This window comes from Oreochromis aureus, linkage group 18 (genome assembly GCF_013358895.1).
Source record: "Oreochromis aureus strain Israel breed Guangdong linkage group 18, ZZ_aureus, whole genome shotgun sequence".
NCBI classification, from domain to species: domain Eukaryota; kingdom Metazoa; phylum Chordata; class Actinopteri; order Cichliformes; family Cichlidae; genus Oreochromis; species Oreochromis aureus.
This window is the reverse complement of record NC_052959.1, coordinates 12,825,804-12,849,800: the sequence shown is the minus strand read 5'-3', so window position 1 is coordinate 12,849,800 and position 23,997 is coordinate 12,825,804. Positions and strand designations below refer to the sequence as shown.

Sequence of the window (23,997 nt, the reverse complement as noted above, 5' to 3'; positions counted from 1 at the left end):
AGGTTGTAGAGAAAGGGTTAGCCACTTTGTTATTAAACAAAGAAGCATGTTCGACAGGGTAAATAGATGGATTTTTCTTCTAACTCAGCAAAACCTCAAACTTTAAAAATATTCTCCTTGCTTCCAATTGAAACCAAATGTCTAGCCGTATTTCTAGCTAGACATTTCTAACCGTTTAAATATGTAGAAACTGTCGATTACATATTAACATTTATTTCTGATAGTTGTCGAGATCATGGAAGGACTAAAATCGCAATAATCCCCATGTTAATAACTTAAACTCTTTTAGGTTAAAAGTTAAAGGAAAAACAGGGCACTAATAGTCTTTCTAATCATCAACTGATAGTATTGATAAATTCCACTTATATCTCGATAACAAGAGGTCTTAACTCACAACGGATCCATGCAAAAACAAATTTAATTCTTCAGATATTCAACTACCTTTGATAATAATAAAGTAGACGAGACAATCATGTACCAACATACAAGAAACTGTTCACTGCAAGACATTTAAGAGTCATTTGACACTGATCTGTAAACGTTTTTCACACGTAGAGTTACTGGTCGTTGTTTGAGCACCTTCAGACCTATAATCAGTTAACTGTAGTGCAGCTGGAAAAAACTATAGCAAAAGCTTCAGGTTTACTCTGCAAAGTAAAGGGGTTGACCTATTGTAAGTGATTGTGCTCATTAGGGGCCAGTGGAGAGACGTACCACAAGAGGGCGCCCTCACTTATGACTACAGTAGACTGATTTTTTTTCTTTTCCCCTTTTTCTTACAGAGGAACAGAAATCATCTAGAGTTGCATACAGTCTGTGGTTTCCAGGCAGGTCTGGTCAGTCATAGCACCATACAATAACACGTACACAAGAGAAGAGAATAAGGAAACACTTCAAAAGTATGCACCCACAACACAGTAAAGTTGAGTTGTAAATGAGCTACATTGTATCAACAACAGTATTAATGGTTGCTTATCAGTCAGATGTAGCACTCGGAGCAGGCAGGCGGAGAGTGTGCAGGTTTTCAGGGGAGCTAAGTTGTATTGTTATTATTCCAGTCTTCTGCATGTAGTGATGAGAATGAGGAGACAAGGAGCAGAGCATGTCTGGATTTGTTGATGAAGTGTCTCAGGTCAGAGTTTGTTGCTTTGGAGTTGATCATGGCAGTCTACATGTTGTTTTTTAAGTGGTTTCCAGTGTTGTAGCAGCAGTTTAGCACCCAGTATTTTTTCATTTATTTGTTTGGTTTTTTTTGGCTCAAACAGGAAAACATGAGGCTCAACTGTGTCAGTCCTTCTGTGAGTGATTCATAGTTCTTGTGGACTGTATTTTTGCTCAGAGGCAGCTTGTAAACAATTTTATGCAACTGGACAACGCTCAAATGGGTCATCAGCCAACCAGGGCGGGCAGCATTTTGAGAGATTGCATGAATGTAATCGGTAATAACCAGTCGGTCTTGCTCTTAAGGAGCTAACCAGAGTCAGTTAACTCATGTTAAGTCTAACAACATAAATACTGAAACAAACAAACACAGTTTTTAGGTTCCCCAAGAGAAAGTAGTGGTTCTGTAGTCCCTTGTCTTCCACACTGAAGGCACAGGATGAGCTGCACGTAGCTGCAGTGAGAGTAGGTTTGGCACCGAAGATTGAGCATGCTGTGACAGGAAGTCCCTCCTAATGAGTAAAAGTCACTCCTGACTCGCTCGTCTCTTCTCCAGCTTCATTTTGAGCTCCTCATTGAGCGCTGTGGACAACCAGGGATAAACAATTTGAGCTTAAAGGACTGCAGATAAACTGCCGCAAATGAAATCAGCACATCTTGTACTCACTCTGTGTGAGAGGTGAAGGGGAGAGGATGAGTCGTCTCATCGGGTTGCTGGGCGAGGCCGGGACTGGTGAGGTCAGAATACGACGGTCTGGGGCAGGGGACCTGGACAGGGGGCTGCTGGAGGACCAACGATCTGCACCAGAAGGGGAGCAGTGATCATGATATGCTGTCTGCCTCTCATTGCACATGGTTTATATGACCGGCACAAACCTTGTTTTGGAGGAAGGGCAGGGGCCTTAGGCAGGGGGCTTGAGGGCGCAGTGTGGAGGATCCTCTCTCCGTTCTCATCATTGGCAGAAACATATGCTGATGACATAAACTTAACAAAATTAGTATTAAGAATTTGTTTAAAAAGGCGGGTGAGAAATGTTTAGTAGTGCCTCACTTATATTCTCCTCATAAGGCTCCTCGAGTAGGAAAGGCTGAAGAGTTCCTGCTGTTTTCTCTACTAGGGCATCAATGACCTCATGAAGAGTGGCACAGGGGATCTGTAAGAAGAAACCTCTGTGTTATTATAATAATAATAACAACAATAAAAACAATAACATTAACTTAAAACACACAGCTACAATGTGTTTCATAGTTTGGATAACAGCTTCACATTAAAAATTAAAGCTGCAAGCAGCGATATGAGGGCCCTCGCACCCCCGGCGCGTCGAGCCAAGCCCAACACCTAAAACCAGTGCTTCTGATCTGATGTCACATTGATGGAATTCATGCATTTAACCACCAGCTAAAATTTCATCTCATTCAACCATGATTATAGTCGTCCCACTAGGTGGCGCTCTAACCATTACTGACAAATGGCATAACAAACATTTCCGAACTCGAGTCTCATCACGCCTGCGACCTTTGGGAGAGATTGGACATTGTGATTTTTTGAGCGACAGCAGGTTACTGCTTTTTGGCTTAGTGATTGAAACTCCACGTGTTGCCATGACCACCCGTTTCCCTGAACGTAAAAGCTTCGCAATTTAACATCACAAAGGTCTTTAGATTCCACACACTGGAGATCGCACAAATCTAATGAAATCCCTTGGAGGAGTTCCTTGGTCAAAGTATGAGGCCTGAAAAGAGGGAAAATGTCGACAGCCAAATTTACACCTTAATTTTAAAATGGCTGACTTCCTGTTGGATTTGGGATATTGCTCCAAGAGACTTTTTTGTACATCTTGATATCTCCAATAAGCTTGCCAGGTTTCAAACTCATACATAAAACACAGAGCAGGGGCTGTTGTTTTGAAATTTTTAGGGGCGCTGTGGAGCCATTTTGAGCTGTTCAAGGAAAAGGAACATATAAAAAGAAATCCTCATCACATTAGAGGTGTGCGCCAAATTTCAAGACTTTTTAAACTTTTCAAGCCCCTCAAAAGCCACTTCATCTTTCATGGTGAACTGCGTTGCCACCAGGGTGCGCCGTTCAGTTTATAGTCACAATTTTCTCACTGAAGCATCAAGAGGGACTGATGGTGATATTCACCGCTTTGAGGTGGCCACGATGAACCTGTGAAAATCAGTACAACAAAATGAAAGACATGACATTTCCTGGTGCCACTAGGTGGCGCTCTACGTATTCCTGACAATGGGCATATCAATCTCTTCAGGGCGGGTCTGACATCATCCCTGTAAAATCTGGTACTGATCAGATTGGATTTCATTGAGTTACACTAATTTGTTTCTTCATGGCGAGACCTCAATGTTCGCCATGCTGCTGGGGTCACACCCTTCAGCGAAAACTCACAGTTTTCTCTGTAACCCAAGACCAACTCCTTAAGGCTTTCCTGGAGAAATTTGAGGCTGCAGATGTCACCCATTACAATACTGTACCCCAAAGTGTAAACATGACATTTCCTGTTCCCACTAGGTGGCGCTGTCCCTGATGTCAAATATGGCAGTTGAAATATGTTCAGGGGTGGAGCCTTATCATATGTGTCCACTTTGGTCAAGGTCGGACAATGTATGACAGAACGAGAGGCAATAAGATTTTCATGGCGGAGTCATCGAAATTCGCCGTGGCGCCACGGCCTCACTGTATCCCGAAAACTCAAAAGCTCCGCAATTTAACATGGCCCAGGTGTGTAGTTGACACTGACCAAATATGAAGCTTGAACGATGAAATTCCAATGAGGAGTTCGTCAAAGTTCGAGGCATGGAAATGGCAAAATTAGAGCCAAAATGTCACCTTCACTTCTAAATTGCGGACTTCCTGTTGGGTTTGCGTCATATGTGGCAACAGACTTTTTTGTTCGTCTCGGCATGATACACATGTGTGCCAGATTTCATAGATGTAGCTAAAACGATGTGTTCGTAGGGCTGCATTTAACAGCGCATAGGTGGCGCTCTAGAGCCATTTCCCAGTGCTCATATGTAAAACCATTAAAATACGAAATTTTTCACCAGACCTGGCACGTGTGCAAAATTCCAAGAGTTTTCGGGCATGTTAAAGCCCTCAAAAGGCCCTTGTTTTGCCTGAATAATAATAATAATAATAATTAAAGCTGCAAGCAGCGATATGACCTTTAGTAAACGCGTCAGCGTCGAGCCAAGCCCAACACCTAAAACCAGCGCTTCCGATCTGATGTCACATTGATGGAATTCATGCATTTAACCACCAGCTAAAATTTCATCTCATTCAACCATTATTATAGTCGTCCCACTAGGTGGCGCTCTAACCATTACTGACAAATGGCATAACAAACATTTCCGAGCTCGAGTCTCATCACCCCTGCGACCTTTGGGAGAGATTGGACATTGTGTTTTTGAGCGACAACAGGTTACTTTTTTTGGCGAGTGATTGAAACTCCACGTGCCGCCATGACCACCTCGTTTCCCTGAACGTAAAAAGCTTCGCAATTTAACATCACAAAGGTCTTTAGATTCCACACACAGGAGATCGTGTAAATCTAATGAAATCCCTTGGAGGAGTTCGTCAAAGTATGAGGCCTGAAAAGAGGGGAAAATGTCGCCAAATTTACACATTAATTTTAAAATGGCTGACTTCCTGTTGGATTTGGGATATTGCTCCAAGAGACTTTTTTGTACATCTTGATATCCTCCATAAGCTTACAAGGTTTCAGACTTATACATAAAACACAGAGGAGGGGCTGATGTTTTGAAATTTTGTAGGGGGCGCTGTGGAGCCATTTTGCGCTATTCAATGAAAATGATCACGTAACAAGAAAGCCCTCATCACATTGGAGGAGTTGGCCAAATTTCAAGACTTTTTAAACTTTCCAAGCCCCTCAAAATCCACTTCATCTTTCATGGTGAACTGCGTTGCCACCAGGGTGCGCCGTTCAGTTTATAGTCACAATTTTCTCACTGAAGCATCATGAGGGACTGATGGTAATATTCACCGCTTTTGAAGTGGCCACGATGAACCTGTGAAAATCAGTATAACAAAATGTAAGCCATGACATTTCCTGTTGCCACTAGGTGGCGCTCTGCGTATTCCTGACAATGGGCACATCAATCTGTTCAGGACGGGTCTGACATCATGCCTGTAAAGTCTGGTTCTGATCAGACTGGATTTCATTGAGTTATACTAATTTGCTTCTTCATGGCGAGACATCAAACTTCGCCATGCTGCAGGGGTCACACCCTTCAGCGAAAACTCACAGTTTTCACTGTAACTCAAGACCAACTCCTTAAGGCTTTCCTGGAGAAATTTGAGGCTGCAGATGTCAACCATAACAATACTGTACCCCAAAGTGTAAAACATGACATTTCCTGTTCCCACTAGGTGGCGCTGTCCCTGGTGTCAAATATGGCAGTTGACATATGTTCAGGGGTGGAGCCTTATCATATGTGTGCTCTTTGGTCCAGGTCGGAACATGTATGAGGGAATGAGAGGCATCACGATTTTCATGGCGAGTCATCGAAATTAGCCGTGGCGCCACTGGCCTCACAGTATCACGAAAACTCAAAAGCTCCGCAATTTAACATGGCCCAGGTGTGTAGTTGACACTGACCAAAGATGAAGTTTAGACGACCAAATCCCAATGAGGAGTTCGAAAAAGTTCGAGGCATGGAAATGGCAAAATTAGAGCCAAAATGTCACATTCACCTCTAAATTGCGGACTTCCTGTTGGGTTTGCGTCATATGGTCCCACAGACTTTTTTGTTCGTCTTGGGATGATACACATGTGTGCCAGATTTCATACATGTAGCTCAAACGATGTGTTCGTAGGGCTGCATTTAACAAGGCATAGGTGGCGCTATAGAGCCATTTCCCAATGCTCATATGTAAAACCATTAAAATACAAAATTTTCACCAGACCTGGCATGTGTGCAAAATTCCAAGAGTTTTCGAGCATGTTAAAGTCCTCAAAAAGGCCCTTCTTTTGCCTGAATAATAATAATAATAATAATAATAATAATAATAATAATAAGAAACAGAGCAGATACAATAGGGCCTTCGCACAGTCAGTGCTCGGGCCCTAATAATAATAAGAAACGGAGCAGATACAATAGGGCCTTCGCACTCGAAGTGCTCGGGCCCTAATAAGTATACATGATCTAGCATACAGACAAATAGTCAATCATATGTTATTGACATACAAACCTTCATATACTCATTAGATCTAAACTATGGCTAAAAAATAATGGGAGAAAGATGAAGGGAAAGCTAACCTATAAAAGTCTGTGAAGCTTCTCAGTCATCCAGGTCATCGTAGTCTAAGGAGCTTAGAAAGAAAAGCGTCCAGACTTCTTTAAGTTGCTTGAAGACGTTTCACCTATAATCCTTCAGTTCATGAACTGAAGAAGGTTCTCGGATGAGAGGTGAAACGTCTTCAAGCAACTTAAAGAAGTCCAGACACTTTTCTTTCTAAGCTCCTTAGACTAACCTATAAAAAATTAGTTTTCAGCAGTTGTTAAAAACAAACCAGAGATTCACCCGACCTGATAGGCTGAGGGAAGCTGTTCCAAATCTCCAACCTCAAAAGCACCTCAATATCACCTCAGGATTAAAAGTAAAAACTTGGAACAGTTAAAAGAACCTGTTCAGATCATCTGACAGGCTGACAGCTGTTGTAAGGTCTCGGTATCGCTGCTAAATAAGCAGGAGCCTGGCATGTAGAGCTTTATATGTTAACAGTAGAATTTTAAAGTGGATTCTGAACATCACTGGAAGCTAGTGAAGAGCAGCAAGAATAGAGGTGACTCATCAGGGCCAGTGACTTTTTAATAGCAGTCTTAAAGTTGTAAATTATTAAATGACAGTGACCAATTTTTGCAGTGTTTTTTAAATGAAAGAAACAAGTCTGGATTCTTTTAGAGGTGTATTTCAAATTTCAGTTGCAGGTCAAAAATAATACCAAGGTTTTTAGCAGATGATCTGAAATCGTCTGCTAAAATCATCTGCTGTAATTGGCTGGCCTCCCTAGAGAAGTTGTCAGGGCTGAACACAAGAGCCTCAGTTTTACCCGTGTTGAGATGGAGAAAATGTAAATACATGCAATTATTATTGGCAGTGAAGCATTCCATGAGGTAGGAGAGGGTCCCGAGGTTGTTGGGCCTAACAGAAAAGTATAGCTGTGTATCATTGGCGTAGTGAAGTAAGAAATGCCTTTGAAGCTGTTAAGCAGAAGACCGAGGGGTACTGCATATAAACAAACAAAAACTGTTCCAAAGATTGAGCCTTGGGGGACTCCACATGCAAGAAGCACAAATGAGGACAGATGATTGTTAATATGAAGTATAGCCCCTATTCTGCTGCTTTATTCAATCTCTCTACTCAAATTGATAATTTATGTCTTACAGTTCTATTTTCAAATAATGTTTTTAAGACCTTCTGTGTGCAAAATATCCACAAAAATCCTCAAAACTTGAAAACTCAAAAAGCTTTAAAAGATTAATGTGAGGACAGAGCTATGTTTGATTTTGACAAGCTGTCAGTACAGAGAAAATAACAGCTCTGAAGAGATCTGAAACATCAAGTTCGTATCTGACATCCTGCATAAAAAACTTTTTTTTTTTTTTTTTTTTTTTTTAAATTATCCAACACAGAGGATCAGTCTGGTTAAGTAGCTGTGATGGGACTGATTCACAATAAAAGAGGTGAACTGAGACCCATGTTTTTAATAATCTCATGCCTCAGTGTGATCAGTTGGATTTAAGCGGTTTGATGTTTCCAAAAATACAGGTCCTTCTCAAAAAATTAGCATATTGTGATAAAGTTCATTATTTCCTGTAATGTACTGATAAACATTAGACTTTCATATGTTTTAGATTCATTACACACAACTGAAGTAGTTCCAGCCTTTCATTGTTTTAATATTGATGATTTTGGCTTATATAACTCATGAAAACCCAAAATTCCTATCTCAAAAAATTAGCATATCATGAAAAGGTTCACTAAACGAGCTATTAACCTAATCATCTGAATCAACAAATTAACTCTAAACACCTGCAAAAAGATTCCTGAGGCTTTTAAAACTCCCAGCCTGGTTCATTACTCAAAACTGCAATCATGGGTAAGACTCATCTGACGACCTGACTGCTGTCCAGAAGGCCATCATTGACACCCTCAAGAAAGAGGGTAAGACACAGAAAGAAATTTCTGAACAAATAGGCTGTTCCCAGAGTGCTGTATCAAGGCACCTCAGTGGGAAGTCTGTGGAAAGAAAAAGTGTGGCAGAAAAGCTGACAACGAGAAGAGGTGACCTGACCCTGAGGAAGATTGTGGAGAGAACCGATTACAGACCTTGGGGACCTGCGGAAGAAGTGGACTGAGTCTGGAGTAGAAACATCCAGAGCCACCGTGTACAGGCGTGTGCAGGAAGTGGGCTACAGGTGCCACATTCCCCAGGTCAAGCCACTTTTGAACCAGAAACAGCTGCAAAGCGCCTGACCTGGGCTACAGAGAAGCAGCACTGGACTGTTGCTCAGTGGTCCAAAGTACTTTTTCAGGGATGAAAGCAACTTTTGCATGTCATTGAAATCAAGGTGCCAGAGTCTGGAGGAAGACTGGGGAGAGGGAAATGCCAAAATGCCTGAAGTCCAGTGTCAAGTACCCACAGTCAGTGATGGTCTGGGGTGCCATGTCAGCTAACGGTGTTGGTCCAGTGTGTTTCATCAAGGGCAGGGTCAATGCAGCTAGCTATCAGGGAGATTTTGAGCACTTCATGCTTCCATCTGCTGAAAAGCTTCATGGAGATGAAGATTTCATTTTTCAGCACGACCTGGCACCTGCTCACAGTGCCAAAACCACTGGTAAATGGTTTACTGACCATGGTATTACTGTGCTCAATTGGCCTGCCAACTCTCCTGACCTGAGCCCCATAGAGAATCTGTGGGATATTGTGAAAGAAAGTTGGGAGACACAAGACCCAAACACTCTGATTGAGCAAAAATCCTCGCTATCGAAGCATCCTGGGCCTCCATAACACCTCAGCAGTGCCACAGGCTGATTGCCTCCATGCCATGCCGCATTGAAGCAGTCATTTCTGCAAAAGGATTCCCGACCAAGTATTGAGTGCATAACTGAACATGATTATTTGAAGGTTGACTTTTTTTGTATAAAAAAAAAACACTTTTTTTTTATTGGTCGGATGAAATATGCTAATTTTTTGAGATAGGAAATTTGGGTTTTCATGAGTTATGTATGCCAAAATCATCAATATTAAAACAATGAAAGGCTTGAACTACAGGAAATAATGAACTTTATCACAATATGCTAATTTTTTGAGAAGGACCTGTAAACACACACACAACACACATTTCCTCAATAAAAACACAGCCATGATGTTAGGTTAAAACTCTGAACCTATAACAGTAAGGTCTATGAGTTTTTAATCAGGGCACAATTTTCTGAATTTTGGCTCTGTACACCACCACGCTGGATTTGAAATGATGCAAATAAACTCTTTGACTCTCAGCTTTGATTCAAGAGATTTAACACAAATAAATAGCATTGCCCATATAGAAATTACATCCACTTTTTTATATAAAGGCTTAAACATTGTTTTCAGAGGGATTATTTCCAGTGCTTGGATGCAATCCTTTGCATACAAGGATTCTCTGTTGTCTGGAACTCATGGATATCACCAAACAATGCGGTTCCTTCTCTGTGATGCTCTGCCAGGCCCTTATGTGCAGCTGCTTTTGGTTGCTGCTTGTTAGTGGATTTTTCTGCTTTCATTTTTCCCTGCACAAGTGAAAAGCATGCTCATTTGAGTGGAGATCCTGAGACTCACTCAACCACTTAAGATCATTTCACTTCTCTGGCTTATCAAGCTCCTGGGTTACTTTTGCTATAACCTTTTTAACCTTTTCGAACTGTACCTTTTTTACTCAAAATGTATACATCTATTTCAAAGTTCACCCGCCTACTTCTATGAGCAGTCATATCATCAGTAAACACTGGTGGATTTTGTTCCACTGACAGCCATACATGCCCATGCTATAATGCTACTTCCGGTGTATTTTACAGCCGATGTGATCTACTTTGGATCATGTGCTGTTGATTTCCTTCTGCCCACTCTTCCCATTCTTGAAATAAAAAAATCTTGGTTTAATTTTAGCAAAGAATCTTATTCCATAATAATATATTGCTTTGTGTTTCCAAGCAAAGTCTAATCTGATCTTATTGTTCTTAAATGTAAACAGTGGTTTTTGTATCTTGCCGTAAACCGTCTGCACATTCATGAAGGCGTCTCTTGATTGCAGGCTTTGACCATGATACACTTACAGTGCCTCCTCGAGTGCTTTTGACTGGGCTAGATGTTGTGAAGGGGTTTTTAATTAGTTAATTCCACAATCATCCACTTTACTTGTCTGTTATGGTCTTGAACATCTTTTAGTGTTGCAGAGCTGGAGAGTAAAAGTATTTTTAGAAGCAGGTTTTGCCATTTGAAAGCCATAGTGATGACACTTGTGGCAGTTATTTATATGTGTCATCTGACCTAATTTTGATTCTAATGGTCACTGAGATATAAAAGAATCAGCAGTCAAATCTGATAAACATTTTAAAAAATGTGTTGACTTTACACCAAAATAAGATTTAAAATCACTGTTTTGTTACCACTTTTACTTGTGGTAGAAGTCTTGTATCTCCTAAATGAAAAAAGGCACCCATGTCCACAATGTGTTATTACTTCTGAGCCTGTGAAAATGCTGTAGTTTTTAAATGGCTGATGCAATAATTGTTAAAATCCTTCCTTTTCTTTGTGTTTACGTCAATCACACCATTCCTGATCCACTGTGGTGTACACTAGAAAAATTAAACCTCTTCTCCTTTTCCAAATACTCATGAATCTGAAAGTAGGTCAGTTATACTAACATGCTTTACATTCCTCTTCTGAAATGTTGTAAAACTGTAACTGATAACACTTTTGCACTTACAGGATTTTCAACATCAATGACATAACCACCTTGGTCCCTCTGTGTGACTCTGTAATGTCTGAAAACTGACCTGGAGCCACAAAAAAGAAAAAGACAGCATGTAATGATATTCTAGATAACCTTTGGTGTTTGTGATTTTGTAACTGCGGTATTCAGATATTCAGAATGTGTTTACCCGTTGAGGTCCTGTCGAGTAGTAACAGCCAACGAGCATCCGTCTCTGCCTGGACGAAGCAACATGTTGCCACAATCTGGGTGTCTCTCTAAAAGGACTTCAGCCTCCGTCCGGGAGACGGGCCTAAAACATCTGCAGATGAAACACACAGTATTACAGGTAATGTGGTGGTGCACCAAAGCCACTTTAGCTGCAGTGCATCTTCTCTATGCAGCACAGAGGAGCGCTCACGGTGGGATCTCTCCTACTAAAGGAACGGAGAGAGGCGAAGGAGGAGCTCGTGCTGGATTGCGACTTCTCCGCCTGGCTCTTTCCTTGTCCACCACCTCCTGTAGCATTTGTAGCTGCCCTGGCAGCAATGTGAGATAGGATGGTACATTCAGCTGTAATTGGACAGGAAAGAGATGTGAGAGGCATGCTGGTACAGGGATGCAGGGACAGCAGCTGTGTAAAAGATTAATACCTACATCTATAACAGAGTAGAGGAATCCTTTCCACAGCTCCCGTGATTCCAAATTTGGTGCCTGGAAAAGACAGCAGCATTTTCAGTCTCTGCAAAGATTTGTTAATTTTAGCATCTTTGCATCTGAGTGTGTGAGCCAAGTGGCTTACTGTGAGTTTGGTCTCTCCATCCTTCATTTGGAGGATGAGCCTAGCTGCCTCTAGGTTTCTGTCCCGGCTGCAGTCGTCCTTCAGGGACACAAAGCCGCTGAGGTCTAGCTTCTCTACATACTGTTGCACACATAATTATATTTTAGAGCCAGCACATTATTATATGCAAAAATACACACAGAATCTATATAATCTGGAACTTACATGAGTGTCCTTGGCGTTGTTGAAGAAATACAAAGAATTCCCACACAGGCACGTCCACAGCCGCCTGGATGCCTGTCACATACAGATGGACACACAGACCTGAACTAAAAATTTTAAACAAAAAAAGGGCCAGTGCTGTCTTCCCTGTCAGTGTAATGGATATTTTCCTTTTATCACCCCCACATTTCCTGTCCCTGGAGAGCTGTAGTGAGTGAGCCTCAGCTGTTGTCAATCTGTGGCCATGGATCACTGCGACACCCTGCACCTGAGCCATGCTCACATTACATGTCCACATTGCATTAAAAAGGAGCCTAATCAGAGAGGGGTAGGACACGTGGGGAGTGTCTTCTTTATCGTCTTCCCTATAATTAAAGCTAATACGTGAAAGTATCCTTGGGCAAAACTGCCAATTTCTCTGTGTAACTTTATTTGAAATCTAGGATATGTATTTCAGAGATCAGGCTTGCGGATCAATAATTCAAAAGATTGAGTGTCTGTGAGTCAGCTAATGGATTCTGAGTGGAAATGCTTGGCGTGGGTACCGTTTGTGACAGTCAGATGCCCCGTTATCAACAAAATACAGCCTTGTTCGGTTCATGTGGCATAACCGAAATAACATGCAATGTTTGGCAGCAGTCATGATTTCTGTCATTCAGACGCTGTGATTAGATGATACATCGTTGCATGCTCTGCCTCCAATATGCTTCACCGCTGTGTGAATTAAATAAATCCCGCCCAGCAGCAGCAGCAGTGCAGTTTCGCCTCACCCGTTCTCGCAAAATAAGGAAGTTGACAGCTCTCTGGGAATGGTGGCTCAGCCGGTGTGCGGTCCATACACACACACACACCCACCCACCCACCGACCCCGACTTCCAGCATCTACAGGACGCGCCGAAACCAAAATACGGCAATTGATGTGCACCGGGTGACCCTACCTTTTCTTTCGGTCCTCGCTTCTCCAGGTATCCTTCGTAGTAACAGGGCGGGAGCTGTGCCCGCTGCCCCCCTGGTCCGGAGCGCTGCCTGACGGGTGCAGCCGCCATGAGTGTCGCTGGCTGGCCACCGAACGAGGACAAAGGGGCGCTGAGTAATTCGGGGACTGACACGCCTTCCCCGATGAGATAGTGCCGTGGCAATAATCCAACAGCTGGCTGATGCAGCCTGCTGTGTCTGGGGGTCATGCAGACGGGTGGTTATAGAGATTAAAAATTGGATAACTGGGGGATGAAGTCCCAAGTATTGAGATGTTTAGTGAGCATGAAAAAAAAGAGCATTTGTCGAAACGTCAAAATATGTATTGTATGACAATCAACGAAAAAAAAAAAAAATCATCACCATACCACTACACATTTTTTCCCTTTTCATTTAAAAAAAAAAAAAAAAAAAAAAAAAAAAAAAATCAAAACAAAAACTGTAGCAGGGGTTTAGTTTTACACAGACACACGGGACAAATTAGTTAACATTTATTTTAAGAAGCAAAATGGACAGCATTCATTCATATACCGCATTAATTATACAATACACAAGATTACATTTAGCATAGAGGTAATTCATACATCCTAAAGATAATCCAGGATAATCCCACTTTTAGTCTCAACATTTCCCCCCCATTGTGTCACAGTTACAAAAATGAGGCATCGCATATGGTAAAAGCTAGAATGAAAAACATACAAAAAGTTAGGCTAATTTCACAGAAAATTCAAAAGAGTGCATGATGGGGGGGAAAAAATAAAAGCTTTAAGGCTTTAATACTTCATCAATATTGCAATGTTCAGATGGCCATTTCCACAGTAAGAGCAGCAGCTGACAAAAGCTGATCTTAGCCCTTTGTTCTTCATGAATATTATACAAGCTACAGAACAGCTCAACCTGAGCCCCTGACCCTCCTAAACTTGGGGAGGGGGGTTTTGATTATGTGTAATGAGGCATGTAAACCCACACCTGAACCACAGTTATTAGTCTGCCATGCCAAACCCCCGGTGCAATACATACCACTAATAACAGAGCACAGATGCAGGCAAACATTAAGAGGTATATACTGTGATAGCAATGATGGTATTATGGACCAGGAGACTGAGCCTCAGAGGCACCATGGGCTTGGGATGGGGTGGATAATGAGAAAGGGGGTAGGGGCACAGGGGCAGGTGGTGAATAAAGCATAGTGGGGGAGGGCATAATCCAGTGCTGTGTGCCCTTGCCTGCTGAAAAGACCTGTCTGTTCCACTCTCAGTTTAAATGGAGATGGGAGAGATGAGTGGGGCAGGGGGCGGTCTAACAAGGGGATCATGACAAGAGGAGAAAGTTGGCATTCTAGTGAACAGCACAGACCATGACAGTTCATAGTTTGCTTGTAATAGGCTTAATTGGAACTGAAACCAGCCATTGTGCAAAGGTCCTTCCTCATTATTTGTAAATTCAGTACACAGTCACTGGAAGATAGTAACCCCCATCAGGTCTGATGCAGTTTCGGCCTGAAAACTGAGGCAGGTACAAAAAACACCAAACACACATCAGATTAAATTCCACGCATCAAATTGGAGGTTAGAATAATAAGGCCAAGCTCACCCGAGCACTGACGTGGAAAATGCACCAGTGACAGAAAGTTCATGAAACAAACAGCTGAATTTAAAAAAACAAAATCCCACAGAAAATTATGAGTGACACTGCCAGCAGTATCAATAGAGCCTGAGAAAACAGAGGAACTAAAAGAACGTGGTTTTGGCTTTGGTGTAACGTTGCACAATATGAACGGTGGGATGCTGCATGTAATCATCTGAAGTATCAACAAAATTGTGCACATGAACAGCCCTTTGCATTTTGGAAAACTTCAAAAAAAGAAATTCTTTGGCATCCATGTTGAGTAAAATGAGGGCAAAGAGATCTAGGTTGTAAGTAAATAAATTCACCGATAACTTGATAAGCTGCGTTACATAAATAATGTTAAATTGTGATTTTTAGAGTTTAACTACAATTCTTTTTGTTAATGCTAAAAATACCAATGTTTAGAAGAACTAAGACTACATCTATTGACTCACTCACGCTGTTTCAACGTGGATTTCTACAAACTAAAACATAGGACAAACTACCCAACATAGATTTGGTAAGAAACATCCAACAAAAATCACATAATAGTGTTGCTGAATAAGGAGCAAAGAAGAATCCCTGTGACCACCAGAGGGCAGCAGAGACTAAACATTGATAAAGGGTAGCCAGTCCTCCATGTTGAGCACAGTACTAAGGCCTTAAGGTACAGAGGTTAAAAATGGGAGTGTATGAATAGTGTTTAGAGGAACGCATGCATGTGTGTACTACCAATATGAACAATGCATAGAACAAAACATGTAATATTCTGAGTATAAAACAGGATAAGAAAAATAAAGTAGTTGCACTTAGAGTTTGTAGACCATTTTTCCCCAAACACCATTCTCTCTCAGCATTTCTTAATCAGTCCTGGTGATAGAGGTGTAGTGTAAAAAGTGCACAGGTGCATAGAGAATGGCTATAAAACTCAAGATATGACAGAAACACCCAAATATTACGACATAATTTTGCTCATCGAACATTCCTCTGCCCTTGATGTTTTTACAAATCTGTGTGTACTCTTTAACCTTAAGATATAAAAAATATTGGTCATTGTCTTGATGTTTACTCTTTATGTAATCTTTGTTATTAAGAGAGCTGGTAATCCTTTATCATCCACTTTTCATAAACTTAACCCCTGCTGTTTTCAGTGTGGCAGAGGGACCATCACTTCAACATAGTTGGTGGGGAAGTATCCTGATTTTCCACGGAGGCTTCCTTCATACCAGTTCTCATCGATTTGAGAGACCAATTTAATGATGTCACCCTCCTGGAAGCCCAGCTCTCCGTCGTTCTCTGGCTCAAAGTCATACATGGCCTTACAGCAAGGCTCAGCTGAAGAAAGAGACAGAGGCACAGAGATGGAGAAAGGGAGAAAAACAAAACAAAAGACAAATACAGTTATTCCATGGAAACAATTTCCCTTCAACGAGGTTAGTATATTCTCCTTTGAAAGGTTTTCATTATAGGGAATTTAACACCAATGTTTTCCAGTCCACTCTGTAGCCATGAAGTCCAAGTCATAAAACAGGAAACATAAAGACTTTTAAGTTAGTCACAAGTGTGCTTAAAGAGAATCCTTCTGAACCTCAAGAAATCAACGCAGGAGTATAAATCAGGCTACATATTTTCCCCATTATTTTCTTCTCTTTTGTCTGAGAACTGATTCAGACTTTAATTATATCTGCAAATTAAACCTTTGGGTATATCATGATTGTTTTTTTTTCTTGAGATTCAGAAGATTCAGTCATCAGTGCATAAAGCTGTCAGATACATATAACTTCATACATAATACCATACTCAATGGTTATTTAAGATGTGTTTTTGTTTGCCAATGAATGAATGTATCTGCAGCCTTGGTTAGTAATTGACCCACCAATCACAGTGTAGCAAAGTTAGTGAGACACTTCACAGTTATGCATAAACTTTTCTGCTACAAAGGTGTGCAACAGGCTGAGTGGTGGTAGTAGTAACATTTTTAAGTTCAGTGCAAGTGACACATTTTCTTCCTCTGTCCACTCACGCCGTCTGTTCTTGATGGAAGGTCTTTGGAAGGATGGCCCTTGATAATGTTGCAGAAGGAAAGACACATCAGTCATATGAATGAGACACACTTGCACAGATGCCTGCTTTCTTAGGACTAGGCCTGCCACGCATACATGAACACACACAACTCTCACAAAATATGAAGGGGGAAAAGAAAAAAGAAAAAAAGAAGTGTACCAGAAGAGTAAGCTGGAGGGCTTGAAGCGGATGACGAGTATCCTCCGTTTGAGTGTTCTACTTCTCCAAAATCAAAGGCTGGTTTGGGTTTGGGTGTGTACTCTTGTCTTGGGCGAGACTGAGCATCATTTACCCTGCAAACAATCAGAATCACAAACCATTACCTCGTTGAGCTCACAAGTAGAGCATGTGCCAATACAAATACAGACATGCTAACAAAGAGTCGGCCGATCTTATTTTGGGCTTTAATCCAATCACGAAATCTAGACATATTTTATTAAAAGAAAACAAAATGATGTAGAGTTCTAAACTAAGCTGATATTTTGTTTCTCTAATGGAAAAAACCCCCATCTTTTGCAGCTTGGTATTCATTGGATGTAATCAGATGGACAAAAGATACAGCTGAATCATCCTGTCACGAGCCAGAGGACGAAGCCTCAACATACAAAAGGCATGCCACTTTCCAAAAATAGTCTGGTGCTGACCTTTCTCTCAGTTTGTCAGAAAGCTCCTCCATGATCTGTGTGGCCTGTCTGTGATACTGCAGCAGAGACTCCACAAAGGAGGACAGCTGACTCACCTGCTCCACCTACAAAGGCAGAAACATGAGGAGTATTTAAAAAAAACAGAAAAAAGAAACTGAACATGGTGAGTTCTTTAAGTGTGAGTTGTATTCTCCTCATTTGTTTATCATCGTGACAAAAAAATCACAAAGGCTCCAAGCTTTGAAATGCTTCACTGATGGCATGAAAAACAGCAAATACCACACCAAACAGGTTTGACGGGTTTGCACAGCACAGTGGAAAAAAACAAGGCAAGTCAGCTGATACATACCATCCTTAAATACGTGTGTTTTGATGTTGGAGAACCTGTGAGCTGCCAACTACATTTATTTCCAAAACATGTAACAGTGAAACAGTTGGGCAACCTAATTTCACATGTTTCTCATGTTCGCTATGTAGTTTCTTATGTAACTTGCCACGCTTTTCTCAGTTTAGTGCTACTGTATTAATGCACCATTACAGACCTTAACAAGTAATTCATCAGCATACCATTGCATTATAATACATTTCCTCCTAGACCTAGATCTCCAACCACTGATGCACAGATAGCTTGGCAGCCACAAAATCTGCCCTAAATCATTATTCTTGCTAAAATGATTACAGATGACTATAGACTAAATAACCATGTTTGTTGACACTGAACTAGGTTAACAACTGGTCAAAATTGAAAGCTATTGCAGCTTTTAAACTCATTGTGGATCTCTTGCCACAATACATTTAGTCTCTATCACAGTATTGTTCATTATGCATGATAATGCTTGTGCTGTAGAATAACAAAGAGTGTCTCACTGGCACTCCTGCAAATGCATAATCTATGTTTATACAGTCTTCTTATAGGTTAATCCTTTTAGTCTTATAAAGAGCCACAAATGTGGTATTAATCACATCAATACCTTTGTTACATCAGACTCATTAAACAATGTCAGGTTTACCTACAACGATCTGTTGAAGGAAGTTGGCGCAGCAGTTCTAAAAGCCACATTGTACTACTTAATACTCACATCTGTCTCAAGGAGGTTGTACATTGAGCGCTCAGCCAGTTCTTTGGACTCGTGGAACTTTTCCAGGGCCTGCCTGATCTCTTCATCTTGGATTTTACCTTGACGTTTCTTTTTATAGTCATAGTCTAGACGGCGGCCCTCCAACTTCTTCAGGTGGAACTGCAAAGTGGGGGTGGGAGATTAGCATAACAATCAGGAGGATGAAATTTCACAGAATATATACTATCATACAAACATCAAAGGATTTTCACTTGTTCTTTGTCATTAGTGTAATTCAATATCAGCTTGGATTCTGAATACTTTTTTATAACATTGTAACTCACATGCAGACTGCAGAGCTCATTAGTGAATGCCTAGGCCTGTATGCGCAGATTCTTTTGAGTCTACCTGAATGTCTTTGATGTCCTTTTCAGCGATTCCCTGAAGTGGATCAATAAAGTTCTGCTTCACATCAATATCCAGCGCATCCTTGACCTCAGCCAACCTCTTCATTGACTCTCCTGCGTCTATAAGAGCCCCACCTGTGGAAAACACACACACAATTAGCATGAGCACGCCTGAGATACTAGGAGTCATGTAATTAGCAACAATCAAACACAACAAAGCCCCCAAATTAGCCATATCTGTCGGCACCCCCCCTCACAAAAATGCACACAACTCCCCTATCATACTGTCCACATTCTTTTGTCTTTTCCTAATTTAAAGCATATGCCATCAAGTATAACATGCCTCTTCTACCTTATATCTTTTCCTGCTATGCTTACCAAAGTTGCTATTCTCGCCCATTTCATGTCCATATTTAGTCATACACTCCCCCAGAAGGCCCTCAGCCTGGGGATAGCCTGGACTGTTCACCTGCCCACGGATTTTGGAAACTGTGGAAAGCATGCTAAGCTTAGCTCTCGTTGCTGGATTAGGCTGGATGTACTCTGATGTTTTATTGAGGACTTCCACTACTGCTTTGCTAGTAATATCAGCTTTCTGGTGGCACACAAGAAATGACAAAAATTAAATGCAAGTTGCCATTAGGGTCATTTATGCAAATCAAAGGAAGCTGGAGGACATCATTTTCAAAAAGATAATACAACTTAAACACATGAGCTGTAAGTATTATGTGGAATGCATTAAGTACCCTTTCAAGGTCCTTGAAGTCTTCATCCAGTTTGGTTCCCTCTGCACCTCCAACCTTCTCACTCATCAACTGTGAACCCAGAGCAAACAGAGAAATGTAACTGACTGAAATTAACATTCTTACTGGCCTTCACGGAGGATAACCAAGACTGAAAAAGAAAAAAAAAAATCATAAAATGTTTCTAAAAGCTGTAGGTCACTTTTTTTTGTTTTGTATTACATAAAGTTGTAAACATTAGACCTTGACAAATTATGGCTAAATAATCTCCAGACAATCTAAAATGCTGGTTATCTGCACCAACACAAAATGCCAAGCCCTTTGCATACAACTCTATCCACTTCCAGATCCAAGGACACCTGTGCTGTTGTTGCTTTTAAAACTTTGTTGTTTATCTCTCATGATTTTGTTTTGATTAACACAGCTCCCAAGTTCCAATACTTGTCCATTTTCCATGGGGGAAGCATCCTCCTCAGCTCTGTGTGGGGGACTGAGTTCTTTCCTCTTTACTTAGAACCATAATTCCATAAGGAATTATACTAGAAGTTTTCCTTTTTTCCATCAGGCCAGCACAGACTTCTAGCAGAGTTTCCTACACTACAGCCACATCCATGGATAATTTTAATAATCACAGATGCAGGCTTCATCTTTCTCCCACTAGGTCTCCTGGCAAGCCAAACAGAGGCTCATTGTGTGTGTGCGCTCTTATTTCAGTTCAGCCCAGTGCAGCTGTCAGCAACACACTACACATAAAACTGTATTAACAGATGGATCGATCAATCTCTCCAGTTTATTGTGCACAGGCCTGGCAATGTTTTTTTTCTAACCTTCAATGACTTAGGTGCTTAGGGCGGTTTCAATCACCAAAGGGTTCATGGGAAATAGATTAGCCCTGGATGTTTCCCTATTTAGAATCTGAAATCAAAGAATCTCTTTGTACCAGATGAGAAGTTGTTATGCACAGTGGGAAGTGAAAACTTAGCTCATTGCAACTCTGTGGGTTTCTGCCCTAACTTATAACAAATCTGATCTGATCTGAAATTTGTGATCTGATACTAATCAAAGGCTTGAGTTAAACATACAACTATTTTTCTGTGCTTTATTGAACACAGAAAACACATTCCCATTGCAGGCGGGAAAAGTGAGTGAACATTCGGCTTTAAAAACTCACCGAACCTCCAGCAATGACCTCAAACAAGCAATTAGGTGCAGATCTGACCTTGCAATGTTAGCTTAGCCATCTTCTATTGAGCACCCCACGAGACAGTGGCAGGTTTAATTCAGCTCAGTCCAAGAAAATGTCTTTGGTCAACAAGAAAAGTAAAACCAATTCAGCTTCTGTGAAAGGGTTTGGCTTCAGTATACTAAGGAGCAGAAATTGCCACTTTAAAATCAAAATCATTTCTAAGTTCAAAATGGGCTAATTATAATGAGTATAATAATATAACGGTTTTAAAATGGCCTATAAACAGCTGAATATCTGGTGATATGAGACAAACATAAATATGTTCAGCTCAAATGGGGCCCAGCAGGGGACCAGGTTTCTGCAAAAATATGTTGGATGATGCATATGACACCATGAGCCTTATGGATGTACAGAAACAAAACACAGTCTGACAAGATGACTTGCAGTCTCTGAAACCTGGCAAAAAAGGAATACTGTATGCCAAAACCCTACACACTTGCTCCCTTTCGGGGTCATTTCCCTCCATCTCATCCTATCCCTAACATTCTTGTTTTTCACACCAACACTGAGGATCTCTTCTACCACTAGCTCCATGAATCTCCTCTGTGGTCTTCCTTTGTTCCTCTGGCATGGCAGCTCCACATTATTGGTAAAAACGCAAAACTCTGACCTGGGGCTGCATGTCTGGGGTATTTGTTTGGGATATTTTAATTATATAAAGGGTAAAGCAACACACAGTCCTTCTAATAAGGAGCAAATTGAAAATGGCCTCTGAAGAATGGCAGAAATTTGTGCAACGCTGGTGCCCACATGCTGAGGAAAAATTAGTCTGTCAAACATAAAGGAAATCTTAATAATCTGAGTAATTAAAGGTGCATCGATTTTTTGATACAGTTATGAACCATTCAACATTTATGTGATATTGCACAAGGATTTGGTACTTCCCTTATAAACTGTAAAACATACTGATGGGCTTGTTTATTTAGTTGTTTCCTGTAACAGTGGCTATAGGAAATAAAAAACGTGTTTTTTTGTGTGGGCAGAGTACCAAAAACAGTAATTTGAAAATGCTTTATAAACATCACTCAATTTATTTAAGAAATAACTTTAAAAATTCAAATGTAAAATCTTTATGTAATTAATTTCTAGCCCATATGACGTAAGTCTGTTAGGCAATTACCTTACACAACTAATAATCTCCCCCCCATTTTTTTCTTTTTAAAACCTGAATGACAAGATGCTGGGCCAGGTGTATGCAACTCAGATAAAAATACTCAGTATAAATCTTGTGTGTTTGCAGACATAGCATATTAAGTAATTCTTGATTTTTCTGTGACAGGAACTGGACACTGTTCTGTATAGTTAGCAAACCACTTGTGCAGCAAGTTTTGCAATAACTGGTTTATGTGGATTCACCTATCCGTTGTTACAATACTAACATAAAAACTAGATCTGTGTTGTTACTTATGAGTTTGAAGCTGGTTTGGGCAGTATCCACATTACTAGGATTCCATTACTTACAATGGAGGACAGACACACCCACCTAGGTAAGAGCAATCACTTTCATGTCTCATGACGTTCAGCAAAGCTGGTACAGGGACAACGCAGGCCACGGGCAGGCTTTGCATTTGCGTCAAAGGGCAACTAGTTTCTCTGATAACAAGCAGCACTGTCACTGGTTTTCTAAGTTTTCAAATCCCTAAGCTGTCTATGTGTCCTGCTTCAGTTTTTACATGGTTGTTATGTGACATAGGAGATGCTCAGGAATGAGAAAAGCTAATGTTAAAAACACAGCACTGAACTCTGAAACTCAGAGTTTTATACTTCCTTATTGAAGATGTTAAAAAAATAAATAAAAAAAAAATACACCAGATGACTGATGAACAGAATATCTAAGAAATAATGACAGATCAATTTACACAGCTGGGAAACATATTAAGTTTAATTTTAACTGTGGTTATCATCTTAACAGGACAGCTCATTTGTCTCGAGGTTGTTGCGAAACACCAAGAAAGAGATAAGAAACCTTAGTTTTGAACAAGATTGGCTAACTGCCCTGCTATGGAAAACAACAACAACAACAACAACAACAAAACACCGAAGAACGAAACGTAAAAAGATATAAAGAAACTCCACCCAATGTACGAGGTCTCTGTTTGGGAGAAGGAAAAGAAACCTCCGATTGTTTGCTGCTCTTTTAACGTCAATTTAATAAGAGCACAAGCCAAGTAGTACAAATCTTTGGTAGAAACTCGGTACAAATACTGTTCCCAGGTCTCACTTTCTTAGGGGAAAAAGTCATTTATCAGAAAACAGTGGGTGCATAAATACAAATCGTTAGACTTGAGGAAAACAAAACTTTTATGGAAAGATTAACAGCTGGGTTAACCAGTGCTGTGTCAATGTTTCGCTAATTAGCATTAGCTAAGATAAAGTCAACTATTAACTTTTACGTTAGCCGTTACGTTACATTAGCAACACATTTGTCATATTCTGAAATGTTTAACAACAACATAGCCTGTGGTATGTGCAGCAAGCTGGAGGTGTTTAATTGTTTATTGTTTATCAAAGCTTTCCGTTCTGCTTAACCAGGTAGCCAGAATGCTACATGGCTAACTAAACGACAGGCTAATGTTTAGTTGTCGCGAGCTTACCTGAGTGGCTTTGTAAATCTGTTTTTTAAATCCTGCGACGGACATCTTTGCAGGTTTCAGCGTTGCCACCTGGACCTCAAAGAAGGGGGAAAACGTATGGAAAGCAGTTGCTGTGAGTTCACAGCACAAACAGCGACTGAGCAACACGTCTCCAAACTTTGGATCGTGGATGAGAAGTTTGCTAAGCAACCAGAGTTTCCTGGCTTCAGGTTCGTGTGGGAGGCTCCATCCGGCTGGATAAAGTAGGTCAAAGCACTTCGTGTAGACTAATAAATAAAAATACTAATAAACTGCCCACCTTCAGGTATCGTTACTCCATATTAAAATTGCAAGTACTGAAGCCTAAAGGTTGTTTCTCTATTCTAATAAGTAACTGGTCATTCGTTTTTCCACACTACTTCCACTACTGATTCACCTATTATATTTTCAAAAATTATTTTATAGCTAAATATAAAAAAATAAATTACATTTCAAAAAGTTACAAAAAAAATCTAAAAC

General features: G+C 40.6%; 2 protein-coding genes across 4 annotated transcripts; both read right to left on the bottom strand.

Annotated features, from left to right (window-relative positions):
* Positions 1-400: 400 nt before the first annotated feature.
* stap2a (signal transducing adaptor family member 2a) lies at positions 401-13,510 on the bottom strand. 2 transcript variants are annotated; one of them, XM_031737843.2, is made up of 11 exons: positions 13,099-13,482; positions 12,164-12,235; positions 11,960-12,079; positions 11,815-11,871; positions 11,579-11,730; positions 11,348-11,479; positions 11,173-11,242; positions 2,213-2,315; positions 2,038-2,133; positions 1,829-1,960; positions 401-1,743 (listed from the first exon to the last, which is right to left on the bottom strand). In XM_031737843.2, the coding sequence occupies exons 1-11, from the start codon at positions 13,342-13,344 to the stop codon at positions 1,688-1,690; spliced, it is 1,236 nt and encodes a 411-aa protein (XP_031593703.2). In that variant the 5' UTR covers positions 13,345-13,482; the 3' UTR covers positions 401-1,687. The 2 variants fall into 2 exon arrangements, with proteins under 2 accessions (XP_031593703.2, XP_039458146.1); XM_039602212.1 differs by lacking the exons at positions 401-1,743; positions 1,829-1,960; positions 2,038-2,133; positions 2,213-2,315 and adding an exon at positions 9,536-9,976 and having other exon boundaries at positions 13,099-13,510.
* A 100-nt stretch (positions 13,511-13,610) lies between these two features.
* Positions 13,611-23,798, bottom strand: LOC116319125 (endophilin-A2-like). Of its 2 annotated transcripts, XM_039602213.1 has the most exons (9): positions 23,500-23,798; positions 19,663-19,731; positions 19,295-19,511; positions 18,918-19,051; positions 18,531-18,689; positions 17,452-17,555; positions 16,967-17,100; positions 16,767-16,805; positions 13,611-16,078 (listed from the first exon to the last, which is right to left on the bottom strand). In XM_039602213.1, exons 1-9 carry the CDS (start codon positions 23,542-23,544, stop codon positions 15,891-15,893), a joined length of 1,089 nt encoding a protein of 362 aa, XP_039458147.1. In that variant the 5' UTR covers positions 23,545-23,798; the 3' UTR covers positions 13,611-15,890. The 2 variants fall into 2 exon arrangements, with proteins under 2 accessions (XP_039458147.1, XP_039458148.1); XM_039602214.1 differs by lacking the exon at positions 16,767-16,805 and having other exon boundaries at positions 23,500-23,794.
* Positions 23,799-23,997: the final 199 nt, after the last annotated feature.

What these genes read in the sequence shown, in the direction of transcription:
- stap2a (XM_031737843.2), bottom strand. Translation starts at nt 13,344, where the DNA reads ATGACCCCCAGACACAGCAGGCTGCATCAGCCAGCTGTTGGATTATTG. An exon ending in ATGGAGAGACCAAACTCACA is followed by an intron (nt 11,872 to 11,959) that starts GTAAGCCACTTG and finishes TGTCTTTTCCAG; the next exon opens with GCACCAAATTTGGAATCACG. An exon ending in TCCTCTACTCTGTTATAGAT is followed by an intron (nt 11,731 to 11,814) that starts GTAGGTATTAAT and finishes GTCCAATTACAG; the next exon opens with CTGAATGTACCATCCTATCT.
- LOC116319125 (XM_039602213.1), bottom strand. Translation starts at nt 23,544, where the DNA reads ATGTCCGTCGCAGGATTTAAAAAACAGATTTACAAAGCCACTCAG. An exon ending in ACTTCAAGGACCTTGAAAGG is followed by an intron (nt 19,512 to 19,662) that starts GTACTTAATGCA and finishes GTGTGCCACCAG; the next exon opens with AAAGCTGATATTACTAGCAA. An exon ending in GGGCGAGAATAGCAACTTTG is followed by an intron (nt 19,052 to 19,294) that starts GTAAGCATAGCA and finishes TGTTTTCCACAG; the next exon opens with GTGGGGCTCTTATAGACGCA.